The sequence below is a fragment of the Bison bison genome, unplaced genomic scaffold (genome assembly GCF_000754665.1).
Source record: "Bison bison bison isolate TAMUID 2011002044 unplaced genomic scaffold, Bison_UMD1.0 scf7180017864452, whole genome shotgun sequence".
In the NCBI taxonomy this organism is placed as follows: Eukaryota; Metazoa; Chordata; class Mammalia; order Artiodactyla; family Bovidae; genus Bison; species Bison bison.
The window spans coordinates 8,084,586-8,100,222 of record NW_011495014.1 but is presented as its reverse complement, the minus strand read 5'-3'; the positions used below and the strand labels follow the sequence as shown (position 1 = coordinate 8,100,222).

General features: G+C 38.0%; 1 protein-coding gene across 2 annotated transcripts in view; it reads left to right on the top strand.

Annotated features, from left to right (window-relative positions):
- The window catches only part of TANK (TRAF family member-associated NFKB activator), a 77,699-nt gene that overhangs the window by 10,060 nt on the left and 52,002 nt on the right, over positions 1-15,637 (top strand). For both annotated transcript variants that reach the window (XM_010858972.1, XM_010858971.1), the window contains exon 2: positions 14,734-14,881. In XM_010858972.1, the coding sequence (XP_010857274.1) occupies positions 14,783-14,881 (99 nt within the window). In that variant the 5' untranslated portion in view covers positions 14,734-14,782. The remainder of the gene's footprint in view (positions 1-14,733; positions 14,882-15,637) is intronic.

Below are 15,637 nucleotides of genomic sequence, written 5' to 3'. Positions count from 1 at the left end.
CCGATAGTGGGAGTCCCAAACAGGCACAGAGAAGGAATGAAATGGCCCAAAAAGTAATTCAAGAAAATTTGCAACAATGACGGATGAACTTCCAGATGGGTTAAGTACAGGAGCAGGAATCAAAATGGCCCTGAACTTCAACAAAAACAAAAGGGAGTGTAGCAACAAAATTCTGAGGAAAAATTACTTCCAACCTGGGACTCAACCTGGCGAACTGTCAGTTAAATCTCAGGGTAAGGATATTTTCAGTTATCTGAAATATAATTTCAGCAAAGTCTGAAAATATACTTTCAGCAAGGTCTCAAAAAATTTACTTTGTAAGCACTTCATCAGAAAGCTACTGGAGGGTTTACCCCACCAAATTGAGGAGTAAAACAGGGAGGATGAAGATTTGGGATACTGAGAATGAGAGATTCAGCTAGAGAGAGAGATGAATAAAGGGAATCATCAAATTCAGGTTGAAAGAAGGTCTCAAGGTGAAGGCTTTCCTCTCTGCACAGAGATGAACAAGTCTAAACTTGAGCAAGTCAGAACACTCAAGGAGAGAAACTTGTAAGAACATGAAATTGATAGAGTAATGACAATATTTTTAAGGAAAGGAAAAGAAGCCATAGTATATTATATGGCTCAGCAGTGAATAACATTACACAGTCATAAGAAAGTAAAAGTGCAATGTAAATCTAATAAATAGTACATAAATATTAGAAGGATGAGGAGGCATAAAGGGAGGGGAGACTTTAAAAGAGAGCTGAATCCTTGTCTTGCATAATGGGAAGACAAGTAAAATAGAAATCAGTAGTGACAATATTAGCAAATTATTTAGAAATACAAAGATAAATACCAAAAAGAATCAAAAGAGCTGAAAATTGTTGCCAGGGTGAAGAAGGAAGTGGGGAGGGAGAAGAGAGTAAGGGACTTCTGTTTTTCTTAAACCTTATAAAGTTATTTGTCTCATTAAAATATAGATGCATTATGCTTTGATTAAAAATAAATAGAAATTAAATTACAGTGAAAAGAACTAAGATATTGGTCTTTTCACATCAAAGAGACCTGGATTTATCTGGGTCTTCCATTTTTCTAATTTGTTGACATTAGGCAACTTATTTAACCTTTTGAATCCCAGTTTCCTTATCTGGAGAGGGAAGATTAAAATAAGATAGTTTATGTAAAGTAGCTGGCAAGTAATTTTTATCTCAGTAGGTGTAAGACTCTACCCCTGTCCCTAATGTTTCCCAGGAGGAAATAGGGAACGACCACCATTGTTGGGATGCTTACCTTTCAGATATAAGGTTCTTAGTGTTCAGAATCTTCTGGTTCATGGCTGTGTATGTGCCTGTTCAGATTGAAGGCCTGTCACTGGGATCTCTGTTCTTTATCAACTATCTGTAGATAGAGAATTTAAAAAGAATTAAGATGATTTGGAATGTTGGTAGCAGGGAGAATCAAGTTATAAGAACTGCTTGGTGGGAGAAAAGCTGTGGTCTCAGATTTGTCTTTCAACACTAACATCAATGCAAATGCCATTAATGGTGTCTCTTCCATTAATAGAGAAAACACTTGTCACATAGACTGGTGAATTGTGGAGATTTCATGAACCAAGATCAGCAAGAGTGCTATTGCTCTGAACCATCTGCCAAAGTATCAAAATACCTTTTTTTTTTTTTAAAGAACATCTACCTTAGCAACTGCTATTTTTGATTCTGAATTCTCTGCACTTCCAGAACAATTAAAAAAGCATATCACCATGGAACAAAAGGACACTTTATGGAAGCCCATTTCCCTGCCTTGGTACATATTTGTGTAGTATTTTTCAGAGTTCAGTGCTTTCCCATTATGACTTGGCCCTCTGCGGCAGTGATTCGAAATCTCTCACACTTGTTTCTCTCTTTTTCTACCCTCGCCTACCTCCCCCGTACTCCACCCCATGCCCAAAAAAAATTCTGGTCCTGGAAGTCTTGGACAGGGTTTGCTGATGTGTTTTTTTGGTCTGTCTGTCTGTCTGTCTGTTTTAACTGCCCTGGATTATTCTGATGTACTGACAGGTTGGGAACCATTGTCCTACAGCATGCTGTGCCCCAGACATTCTAAACTGGGGCAGATGAGGGAACTGAGGCTCACAGAAAGGCTATAGCTTATTCACTCTCACCCATCAACAAGCATGTCTAGCTTGGACAGGGATTCTGCACTCCAGCTCTGATTTTATCTTTGGTTGACTAGGCTTTTTAATTTTGATTCTCTGATTTGTATTAAGAGAAGCTACTATATTTTACACAAGATGTGGCCTCAGTTAAAAATAAGATTTGGAATTTTTATTTTATAGCATCTTTTTATTTTTTCCAAATGCAAAAGGAAATGAAACGTCAAATCAAAATTTTTAATAAACTCTTGCCTCTCCACAATAGGATAGCATAGCAAATGCTAGGACTTACTAGATCTGAGTATTCACATGTGAGAAAAATGGGTGGCCCTGAAAAGAGTGGAAATGTGGGTAATTTTGGCACAGAGACAGGTTTGAGAAGTTGGTTTGTAGGGTTCCTCAGAGATTTGGGGTCCTGTATTCAGGAGTATTTGACATTAGGAATAAGAAAGTGTGTTGCATGGTATAAAAGTATTGTATCTGGTTTTAAACTTTTATCATATTATACATTTACAGTCACACCCTAAACTTCTTGGGAATGCCTAGAAATGGAGATCTGGAAATCTCTGAAACCTTATTTATTTTCTCACTGGAGTTCTGTCAGTTACTTCTAATAAAACAAGTTGTGACTTGGCAAGCATTGGCCCAACAGCCTCTAGCTGTCCTTAGGGAAATTAAAAGCCGGGGTTTGAAGAGTTCTGTGCCAGTGATCAAGAGCACAGAATATATCTTATAATTATGTAGACTTTTGCCTGTTCCCATTTATCACTGGTAATATTCTCAAGGCTAAATATGACTGCCCAGCAATTTAAACTGCAGTTTAAGAGAAGGAAATAGGCCTTTTTGTGAAAAAGGTCCTCTGTCTCCCGAAGTTTCATTCTCTTTTCATAGACGAGCTCTGTCCTTTCATAGTGATTGTGATTTAGTAAATGACTCAGAGTTGTTGGAGGGGCCCCTAATCTGTTAACTCATGAAATTTTAACTACTTTTTCAAGAAAAACTTTGCCTTTTGTGAATCTGGTACGGCCTGTGACATCTCTTACACTATTGTCTTCGGGATGGAGGGACTTTTTTTCAAACTTTATAAGTTAAAACCAGAAAATAGGTAGAAACTGTTCTATTCCTGTGAAAGATGATTACTAATACTATTTCATTATCATAAGTTTGGTAGAGTAGACTAGAAAGACTTAAGAAAAATCACACATTCAAACGCTCTACCAGAAAGTTATTTTTCTCGTTATTTAACAGTATATAAGGGTTAACACAGCAGAGGACTAGACAATATTCCCGCCTATATTTTGGTTTGTATTTGGGAGAAAGAAAGGTGTATATCTTGTGACACAAAGTGGTACAGTAGTGAGTTTTGCTTCTTTCTCTCTCCACTGTTTTCTTTTAAAACAATGTAGAGGTTTTGTTTGTTTTTTGGTAGAAAGATTTTGGCCTGGTTGACTGTCAGCCAGTGTCAGAGGACATTAAAAACAGGACTTTAAGAATAGTAGCTGGATGGAAGGCTTACTTAGCCATCATTTCTTCCTTTAGATTTCGTTAGCACTCAGTTGGTACATTTTTTCCTGCCTATTGTTAATTATGTCTCTGTTCGCACTTTTGTCCAAAATTAAATTCAGTATCCTCTCCTGTCTCTCAGTTTTTCTTCCTATTTCTCTGTGGCTGACTGGCATTGCTGTTTGCCCTATATTTTGAAAAATATGGCTGGCCAGACACCTTTGACAAAATAAACCGGTTACTTTGCTTATTAAAATACAGATGCTAGGACTCCTTCCCAGGCCAACTCTCTCAGAGTTGCTGAATGCTTCCTTCTTGTCTGTTGTACACATCCAGTTGGCCAGTGAATCCTGTTAAATTTGCCTTTTAAATGTCTCTTGAATCCATTTATCTTTCATTTCCCTTACTCTAGTTCAAGCCCTTAGCTTTTACCAGAATACAACAATGGTTTGCTATGGATATACTCACTTTGTCTCCCTCATTAGTTTGTATTCTGCTGGTATCTGGTTTATCTTTCTAAAACATATTCATCTCTTGCTTGAAAATTCCTTAATGTCAGCAGGTTAAAATTAGAGTGACATTCAAGGTCTATTGCAGTCTGGCCATATCTAAGTCTGCTGTGTACAGTTCATGTAGTTAGTACACTCTGCAACTGCCGGGTGCTTCATTCCAGTTATGGTCTACATGATTGGGACCCATAGGGTTTTTTCAGTGCAGGACAGTCATATGTGGTGGCCCCAACTATCCTGTCTCAGCACCCTGACCTCTCCATCCTTCCTGTATACATACCTCACTTGCGTAAATATTGTACTCACCACCAGTCCCTAAATGCACTATACTAGTGATGGCACCCCACTCCAGTACTCTTGCCTGGGGAATCCCATGGAAGGAGGATCCTGGTGGGCTGCAGTCCATGGGGTCACAAAGAGTTGGACACAACTGAGCGACTTCACTTTCACTTTTCACTCTCATGCATTGGAGAAGGAAATGGCAAGCCACTCCAGTGTTCTTGCCTGGAGAATCCCAGGGATGGGGGAGCCTGGTGGGCTGCCGTCTCTGGGGTCGCACAGAGTCGGACACGACTGAAGTGACTTAGCAGCAGCAGCAGAAGTGATTTCTCAGAGCGTCTACTTTTTCAGAGTAAATGTTCGTTCTCCTTTCATTCTACTTGTTGAAATCATTCTCATATTTCAGGGCCCAGTATAAGTGTCAGATCCTCTGTGAAGCCTTCCACAATTCTCTCCTTTTAATTCTTCTTTCTATTATACCTTTTTACTGCTTACACTTTTACTTAACAGTTCTTTTCTTCTTCCTTTGAGATAAAACCTATGTACAATGAAATGCACAAATCTGGAGTGGACCTTTGGGTGAGCTCATGTATTTTTGCCTTACTAAATTATAAGCTCTAATTAGAGAAAAAGGCAAAGACTATATAAGTTTGTCTCTTTCCCATGGAAAAAAAAGGGAACCTACTGTGTCTTCAGTGCTGGGTCAGTCTTGAATATGATTCCAGTTGGGATACAGCTCAGCTTCTCTTTTAAGAACTCCCCAATGGCAGTGGCTTAAACCAACAAGACGGATATTTTATTTCTCTTGTGTATGACAGTTCAAAGTATAAGATGTCCAGAGTCAATACAGCAGCTCCACAGGGTCAAGGACCTAGGCGTCTTTATTCCTGTCGTTCCACATCCCGTTGTTGTTCCACCATCCGGAAGTATTGCCCTCACCACAATGTTTCGGGTGACTCACACAATAAAGGAAAAGGAAAGGGGGGAAAAAAGAGAGCTTGTCTTGGAAGTTACACTCACTGGCCTATGACCAGAACATAGTCACATGACCACATCAGCTAAAATTCAGGAATACTAGAAGAGCAGAGAATGGATATTGAGAAACAGTTAACAGATATGTTTCACATATGATCTCAGTCTTCACAATAAACCTACAAACTATATATAAAAAACTAATACTCAGAGAAACTAAGTAAATAGCCAGAAAAATTGCAGGTCTGAGATCTGAATTCAAAGCCTGTACTTTCTTTTCCATTCTACCTAGTAAAGTGTATTTCATGGCTGCAGTCACCATCTGCAGTGATTTTGGAGTCCAAGAAAATAAAGTCTGTCATTGTTTCCATTGTTTCCCCATCTATTTGCCATGAAGTGATGGGACTGGATGCTATAATCTTAGTTTTCTGAATGTTGAGTTTTAAGCCAACTTTTTCACTCTCCTCTTTCACTTTCACTTTCATCAAGAGGCTCTTTAGTTCATCTTCGCTTTCTGCCATAAGTGTGGTGTCATCTGCATATCTGAGGTTATTGATATTTCTCCTGGCACTGTTGATTCCAGCTTGTGCTTCATCAAACCTGGCATTTTGCATAATGTGCTCTGCATATAAATTAAATAAACAGGGTGACAGTATACAGCCTTGATGTACTCCTTTGCAAATTTGGAGCCAGTCCATTGTTTCATGTCCAGTTCTAACTGTTGCTTCTTGACCTGCATACAGGTTTCTCAGGAAGCAGGTAAAGTAGTCTGGTATTCCTATCTCTTTAAGAATTTTCCACAGTTTGTTGTGATCCACACAGTCAAAGGCTTTAGTGCACTCATTGAAGCAGAAGTAGATATTTTCTCTGGAATTCTCTTGCTTTTTCTAAGATCCAGTAGATGTTGGCAGTTTGATCTGGGTTCCTCTGCCTTTTCTAAATCCAGCTTGAACATCTGGAAGTTCTCCATTCACATACTATTGAAGCCTCGGTTGGATAATTTTGAGCATTACTCTGCTAGCGTGTGAATTGAGTACAATTGTGTGGTAGTTGAACATTCTTTGGCATTGCCTTTCTTTGGGATTGGAATGAAAGCTGACCTTTTCCAGTCTTGTGGACACTGCTGAGATTTCCAAATTTGCTGGCATATTGAATGCAGCACTTTAACAGCATCATCTTTTAGGATTTGAAGTAGCTCAGCTGGAATTCTGTCACCTCCACTAGCTTTGTTTGTAGTGATGCTTCGTAAGGCCCACTTGACTTCCCATTCCAGGATGTCTGGCTCTAGGTGAGTGATCACACCATCGTGATTATCTGAGTCATTAAGATCTCTTTTGTATGGCTCTTCTGTGCATTCTTGGCACCTCTTCTTAATATCTTCTGCTTCTGTTAGGTCCATAACATTTCTGTCCTTTATTGTGTCCATCTTTGTACGAAATATTCCCTTGATGTCTCTAATTTTCTTGAAGAGATCACTAGCCTTTCCCATTCTATTGTTTTCCTCTATTTCTTTGCGTTGATCACTTAGGAAGGCTTTCTTATCTGTCATTGCTATTATTTGGAACTCTGCATCAAATGGATATGTTTCTCCTTTTCTCCTTTGCCTTTTGCTTCTATTCTCAGATATTTGTAAGGCCTCCTCAGACAACCATTTTTTTTTGCATTTCTTTTTCTTGGGGATGGTTTTGATCACCACCTCCTATACAATGTCATGAACCTCCATCCACAGTTCTTCAGGCCCTGTGTCTATCAGATCTAATCCCCTGAGTCTATTTGTCAGTTCCACTGTGTAATCGTAAGGGATTTGGTTTTAGGTCATAACTGAATTGTCTAGTGGTTTTCCCTACTTTCTTCAACTTAAGTCTGAATTTTGTAATGAGGAGTTCATGATCTGAGCCACACTCAGCTCCTGGTGTTGTTTTTTCTGACTGTATAGAGCTTCTCCATCTTTGGCTGCAAGGAATAGAATCAATCTGATTTTGGTATTGACCATCTTGTATTGATATCTTTAACCCCTTCATTTTAAAAGCAAGGAAAATCGAGGTCCAGAGGAGGCAGGACTTGCCCTTGATGTCAACACCACCATTGCTTCATCTCAAGTTTCGTAGGACAAACACTAGCCTAGGTCATCATTTCTCTAAGTAACTGTCAGTGGTATACTTAACAGTTGTCTCAGGTTTGCAGAGTTGTTCTGATCTGGAAGTTCAGGCTAGACAATGCACAAGAAATACATATAATCCTGGCCTGTTTTAGTGACAAATGAGTATTATATAGCACTAAAAACGTCTTTATAGCTACCAGGAACCTGTTTTAGAAAGGATGACTGCTATTTGATAGTCATTAAAAGGAATGGGTGAAATCATTCCTACTTATAATTCAGAACCCAAATCAGATGACATCTACCTCTCAAAGCCTTTCCTAAACCTCATAAATATTAGATGTTAGCATTCTGCTTTCTGAACTCTAGCCTTTAGATATATTCAGGTACTCATATATATTCTTTAAATTACAGCTAGTGGTGTCTTCATGGGGGTGGGTTTCGTGTCTTTTGTTATCACAGTGGTGAGAACATCAGTGGTGCCAAGCCCAGGCTTTGTTTTTTGTTTTATTGAATGAAATATCCATCATAGCATCCTGGGAGAATATTTTGCAGCTGTAGTAAGCAATCCTTGAACTAAGATTTTCAGAAACTTAGTCCTAGTCACCTCAGTTATAGCTTTGTAGCTATACGCGGGTCATTTAACTCCTCTGAGCCTTGTCAGTCAAATTGAAATATGAGTAATAAGAAATGAAGAACTGGTGGGAAAAAACTTCGTAAAAGGCACGTAAAACTAAGGTGGCACTATCCCTAAAGCTCCTTGCTGTATCCCGCACAGTGCCTTACGTGTATTCAGCAAACACGTGCTTTACTTTTTCTCATTTAATTGGATAGTAATGGTATATATTTTATAAAATTAAAATTTGGCCCTTGTAGTCGATACATCTTTGTTGGAGCTGGGAAATTTTACCAAGGGAAAATAAAATTATCACCCTTGTGCACGCTGACTTTCCTACTCCAGGACACTTTCATTATGCACCAAGGATCAATGAAAAGAGAAAGCAGCCTGATGCCCATGAGTTTTCTTAGTGCTTCCTCCTGGGCGAGCACCTGCTGGACCTGGAAGGTAGAACAGGAACTTGCTGCCCTCTCCATTTCCATCTTACAGGAAGTACCCAAAGGAAAAAAGGAAATACTGTCAGAGTAATAGAGGTGGATATGACAAGACTACCTTGGCTTCAAGAGGATTGCCCTATGCTTTGTGTTTTGCCCACCCAGCTATAGTGTTGGGCATCAGTGAGTTAATCTCTTCCAGGTGTAAGTATAAGGAAACCAGCAAACCATACCCAGAAATAAATTAACACAGAAGGCTTTCCTGAAAATACATTTAAAAGAGTGAAGCCATAACTAAAAAGAGTGTTTCCATGGCAGCTCTAGCTTGGACCTTCTGGATTTGGGGGATGGTAGTGGCTATTAGGGGCTTCCCTGGTAGTTCAGACAGTAAAGAATCCGCCTGCAGTGCGGGAGACCTGGGTTCAATCCCTGGGTTGGGAAGATCCCCTGAAGGAGGGCATGGCAGCCTACTCCAGTATTCTAATCTAGAGAATCCCCACAGACAGAGGAACTTGGGGGGCTACAGTCCATGGGGTCACCAAGAATTGGACATGACTAAGCGACTAAGCACAGCACAGTGGCCATTAGATTTGAGTTTGGACATGTTTATTATAAATAAAACCATTTCCTTGGAGTCCAGCAACTTTAAGGGATACCCAAATGTAATTGAAATGTGACTATCTCTTGAATTGTGAAATTAATTTTATACTTAACAAATGCTTTAAAAAATAGAGGAACAAGTGGCTTTAAAGTTCAGGGTGTTAATATTTGAAATCTGTCCAGTTTAACTAGCTGGGTTCCAGAGACTGTTTCCTTTTTCTCTAGTCAGTGTCACTGATCTGACACCCAATTTTCTTCTTGGCTGTGAGATAGGAATTAAATGTATCATTTATTTAGTTGTATTGACCTGAATCATATCTCCCCAGCATACATTCTGACTTCAGGAAATAGAATGTGGAATTTACTCAGTAACTCTTCGTCATGACGTTTGTGTGATCTAATTCAAGGACCTTAAATGAAGACTCCACATGATTTACTTGCATATGATGCAGCTATTTTTAGTACTGTATTTACATTTTTAAAAACAAGAATGCACCTTCTTGATGGAACAGACATGCATTTTTCGATTCACAGACGCAAGAGGTGTGTAACAAAGAAGTTTCTTAGAAATCAAATCCAAACATCTTTTTTGTTTGAAGGGAGAGAAACTTGAGTCCAAAAAGATTTAGTAGCCCTGAACTAAGGTCCCATGGTCAGTCAGTGACGGAATAAAACAAGAAACTAGATGAGTTCCCAGTTCAAGATTCTTGTTTGTCCCAGATTTTAAAATATAAGTGTGGTTTACATTGACAGTTGATTATGACATCTGCAGTTTGTTAAGACAGTTTTAGGCAATCAAGCCACATAACTACTTAAATTGTCTGATTTCTGTATGAGTGTATTATAGTATACTATACTCCCTATAGCTCCCTACCCTTATTTTTCTTTTCCTGCTCATATACTTACTTTTAATCTCATGTGCTTTTTAAAGCCACCCTAAATCCTTTTCTGAATGATAATAGTATCTAAATAAATACTCAAAATGAAGCTTTGTGCTAATGCTTATTACTCTGTTTCCATAGTGTCTGTGGTATGTTAAGAGATCCTGGCAATGTTAATTAATTATCTTAACAGTATTTCATCTTTTCCATCTATCAGAGGTAGCAGTAAAAACAGACTTCTAACTGGAATGCCTAAAAAAGTATCACTTTCATTGCTTCAGGGCTTCCCTAGTGGCTCAGATGGTAAAGTGTCTGCTTGCAATGCGAGAGACCTGGGTTTGATTCCTGGGTCAGGAAGATCCCCTGGAGAAGGAAATGGCAACCCACTCCAGTACTCTTGCCTGGAAAATTCCATGGACTGAGGAGCCTGGTAGGCTGCAGTCCATGGGTTCGCGAAGACTCGGACACATCTGAGCGACTTCACTTACTTCAGTCACTTCATTCTTTCACAAGGTAAAAACACTGTGATCCCCATAATGTTGTTGTTCAGTCGCCAAGTCATGTCCGCAACTCTTCATGACCCCGTGGACTGCAGCACTCCAGGCTTCCCTTTCCATCACCATCTCCTGGAATTTGCCAAAGTTCGTGTCCATTGAGTCAGTGATGACTTCCAGACATCTCATCTTGTCAGTGTCTTCTCTGTCATCCTCTGTCGTCTTCTCCTTCTGCCTCCAATCTTTCCCAGCATCAGGGTCTTTTCAAATGAGTCAGTTCTTCACATCAGGTGGCCAAAGTATTGCAGCTTCAGCTTTAGCATCAGTCCTTCCAATGAATATTCAGGGTTGATTTCCTTTAAAATTGACTGGTTTGATCTCCTTGCTATCCAAGGGACTCTGAGGAGTCTTCTCCAGCATCGATTCGAAAGCATCAATTCTTTGGCACTCTGCCTTCTTTATTGTCCAGCGCTCACAACCATACATGACTACTGGAGAGACCATAGCCTTGACTATCCAGACCTTTGTCAGCAAAGTGATGTCTTTGCTTTTTAACACACTGCCTAGCTTTGTCATAGCTTTCCTGCCAAGAAGCAGTTGTCTTCTAACTTCATGCCACAGTCGCCACAGTGATTAGAGCCCAAGGAGGTGAAATCTGGCACTGCTTTCACCTTTCGCCTTCTACTTGCCATGAAGTGATAGGGCTGGATTCTGCGATCTTAGTTTTTTTAATATTGAGTCTTAAGCCGGCTTTTTCACTCTCATCCTTCACCCTTAAGAGGTTCTTTATTTCCTCTTCGCTTTCTGCCATTAAAGTGGTATCATCTGCATATCTGAGGTTGTTGATATTTCTCCCAGCAATCTTGATTCCAGCTTGTAACTCATCTAGCCTGGCATTTCTCATGATGTGCTCTATGTGTAAGTTAAATAAACAAGGTAACAATAAACAGCCTTGTCGTATTCCTTTCTCAATCCTGAACCAGTCAGTTGTTCCATACGAGGTTCTAACTATTGCTTCTTGACCAGCATACAGGTTTCTCAAGATGGTCTGGTATTCCCATCTCTTGAAGAGTTTCCATAGTTTGATCCCCATAATAAAATCCTTGAAAATTCTTCTTTAACAAGTCTAGAAAATGATGTAGGAGTGTGCTTAGTATCTTACTAAAGACTGGCTGATAGGATTGAAATATTACCTGGGTATTTAAGGGCATTGTGATGTATGGTTAGCTGGTTTTCAACAAGGATGCCAAGGGCATTCAGTGGGAAGAGAATAGCCTTTTGAACAAATGATGCCAGGACAACTCACCAGCCACATAAACAGAAATGAATCTGGAGCCCTACCCCATACTGTCTTACACAGATTAACTCAATACAAATCAAAGGTCTAAATGTAAAAGCTAAAATTATAAAATTTCTAAAAGAAAATATAGGTGAAAATCTGTGTGATCTTGGTTGGATTAGGCAGGGATTTCTTAGATATGAAAATCACAAGAACAAAAGAAAAAGATAAATTGGACTTCATCAAAATTAAAACTTTGTCAAAAGACACTATCAAACAAAAAGATAATCTACAGAATGGAAGAAAATATTGGAAATTATATATATGCATGCATATATATATATATATATATATATATATATAAAAGAAGGCAATAGCAACCCATTCCTGTGTTCTTGTCTGGTAAATTCCATGACTCTGGAGCCTAGCAGGCTACAGTTCATAGGGGTCACAAAGAGTCAGACACAACTGAGCATGCATGCACATGTATATATACACACACACGTATGTATGTGTGTGTATATGCCTTCCCAGGTGGCACTAATGGTAAGGAACCCTGCTTCCAGTGCAGGAGACGTAGAGATGCAGGTTCGATCCCTGGGTTGGGATGATCCCCTGGAGAAGGGAGGGCATGGCAACCCACTCCAGTATTCTTGCCTGGAGAACTCCCATGGATATAGGAGCTTGGCAGGCTACAGTCCATGGGGTTGCAAAGAGTTGGACATGAATGAAATGACTTAGCATGCACATACAGGCACATAATAGGCACATATATGCATATATATTATATATATATACACACATGCACATATAAAGTGGACAAAGGATTTGACTAGACATTTGATGTACATATACACACATACACACACATATATGTGTGTACATATGTGTGTGTATGCACATATATATGAAAAGTAGGCAAAGAATTTGATTAGACATTTCTCCAAAGAAGATATTCAAATGCCCAGTAAGCACTATAAAGATGCTCAACATCAAAACTGTGATGAGCTACCACTTCACATCCCATAGGATCCTAACATATTTTTAAATGGACAATAATTATTGGTGAAAATGTGGAGAAATTGAACTCTTGGGCATTGCTAGTGAAAATATAAAATGATAAAGCTTCTGTGGAAATGGCTGTAATGGTAGTTCCTCAAACAGTTAAACATAACTGTCATCTGACTCAGCAGTTCTGCTTCTAGGTATATATTTAAGAGAACTGACAACATGTGTTCACACAGATATGTGTGAACAAATTCTAACTTTATTCAAAATAACCAAAAAGTATAAACAACCCAAATATCCATTAATTGAGGAATGGATAAATGTAGTATATCCATAAAATGGAATATTAGACATAAAAAGCAATGAAATACTATTACATGCTACAACATGTTTAAAGATTGGAGATTTTATGCTTCATGAAAAAAGCCAGACACACTGGCATATACTTTATGATTCTAAACATTCAGAATAAGCATATCCCTAGGGTCAGAAAGCAGATTAGTGATTGTCAGGGGTTACAAAGGAGATAGGAATTGGGACTAACTGCTCATAGGTACAGAGTTTCTTCCTGTGATGATAAAAATATTCTAGGATTAGATTTTGGTGATAGTTGCACAACATTGTGAATACAGAAAACCACAGAAGTGTATACTTTAAAATGGTGAATTTATTTTATATGAATTATATCTTAATGTAAAATATGGAAAGCAGGTATACTCAAAGATAAAGATGTTATGAAAGAGACTGATATTATGAAGGAATTCCAGTCATAAAGGGTGTGAAATAATTTGGTATCCCCAAAACCCCCTGTGACTGATAGACAATTTTGTCTATTCTGTGGCTTTCAGAGAATTAAGAAAAAGGCTCCGTGGTGTGGTTTTTTACAACTTAACAAGAAAAATCAGTCATTAGGTAGATGATCCTCTGCTCAGAGTCAGGGAATGTCTTTAGAGATATAATGCAAATTGAGATGATAAAACTACATTACCTCCACTGAGGAAATTACCTGTAGTTCAGAAATAGCAGAGAAGTCAGAAAACTAATATAGAGTAGGGGTAAGACTGACGGGGTGTGATTTTTCTTTTTTAATGTACAGTTCAGTGGCAGTTTTCCCTAGATTTTGTGCTAAAATAAGAGCATTTTCACACATTTTAATTGCTGTGTGATAACAACAGTGTGAACTCCATCCACAAACATTTATTATCTACTTAATTTTGCTCTAATTTCAGTATAGCAAGCATTCACCTTATAAGTGGAAGTAACTGTCCATTTAGTAAAAAGAAATCCCTTCTCACATTGCTAAGCCTGTTGTACATTTCTATAATAAAAGATTAATAACAAATGGCCTTTTATATTTTTCCATTTTTAACTTGAATTTATAGAATACCATTTGCAAAGTAGCATCTTTATGAACTGGAACCCTAATTGCTCCTTAAACATTCATAAAGAATATTTCAAAATTGTAGAAGTTAAGGTTTTACAATATTCCAGGATTAAAATATCAGGATTTTATATGAGACTTTTTTGCTTTTATAAAGCTGTTTTATACGGGGACTTTCTTGATGATGCAGTGGTTAAGAATCCTCCTTGCAATAAAGGGTTCATGGGTTCAATCCCTGGTTGGGGAGCTGAGATCCCACATGCCACAGAGCAGCTAAGCCCACACACCGCAATGACTGAAGCCTGTGGCTCGGGAACCCAGACGCTGCAACTAGAGAGTCTGTGTGCTGCAGTGAAAGATCCTGTGTGCTTGAGACCAAGACCTGACACGGCCAAAGAAATAAATAAATATACTTGTAAAAACTATAGTACTTGATTCTGTAATGTTCATGATAAACAATACAGAAGTGTCTTTGAGGCACATTTTAAAAATGATTTATACTACTTGATAGCTATCTAAATTGTTTGATTATTTTCCAGATCTGTCATTTACTTCATCATTTATAGTGATGCAACAGGACATAGAGGAATGGATAAAAACATTGGCGAGCAACTCAATAAAGCTTATGAAGCCTTTCGACAGGCATGCATGGATAGAGATTCTGCAGTAAAGGAACTACAGCAGAAGGTATGTGGTTTTAGTTGAAAGTTGTTATTTATCCTGGTGAATGGAATTTGAATCTTTTGCAATGGAAAAAATATTTTTAGAACTAAAGAAAGAACTTCTTGAAGAACTAAAACGCAGGGATATATTAACAGATAAAATTTGAAGTTTTTATTTGCTAACTTTTTAAAGAATATTGTGTGACCTATGGAAAGAATTCAAGATAATTGTATTGAGGAAAGATAAGTATGTTATCTTCCATAAATAATTTTTAAGTAAAATGACAAACTAAAAGTCAGAGTATCACTATCTCATCTAGTTTTTTTGTTCATTTTTTTCATATTGTTACTTGGCTGACTGGAAGACTATACAGATTTTTAAATGTCCTGGAACTAACTTTGTTATTAATTTATTCTTTAACTATAAGTTAAAAATAAACTATTATTTCAGTGAAATCTTTAATGTCTTACCAGAAGTTTCAGCTTTTTAAAATACTCCTATTCACATAAAATTTCTGCTTAGTGTTTGCAGTTTCTAAAGAAAGTAAATTGGAAGAAAAGTATATTCAGGCAAAAATTACCTGGTTAAGTAGTTCCTAGGCATGTCTGTTAATGATCCTTGATAAGGTTTTCACCAACCTACAGTAAAATGAGAAAAATAAGAATAAGGTAATGAACTTCCTATAATGCTAAATTTATTCCATTTAAAATTCTATCCTTTATTCTGATACTGTTTCTATGTTTCTGTACTATCAGAATAAAGAGCAAAATTTTATCAACA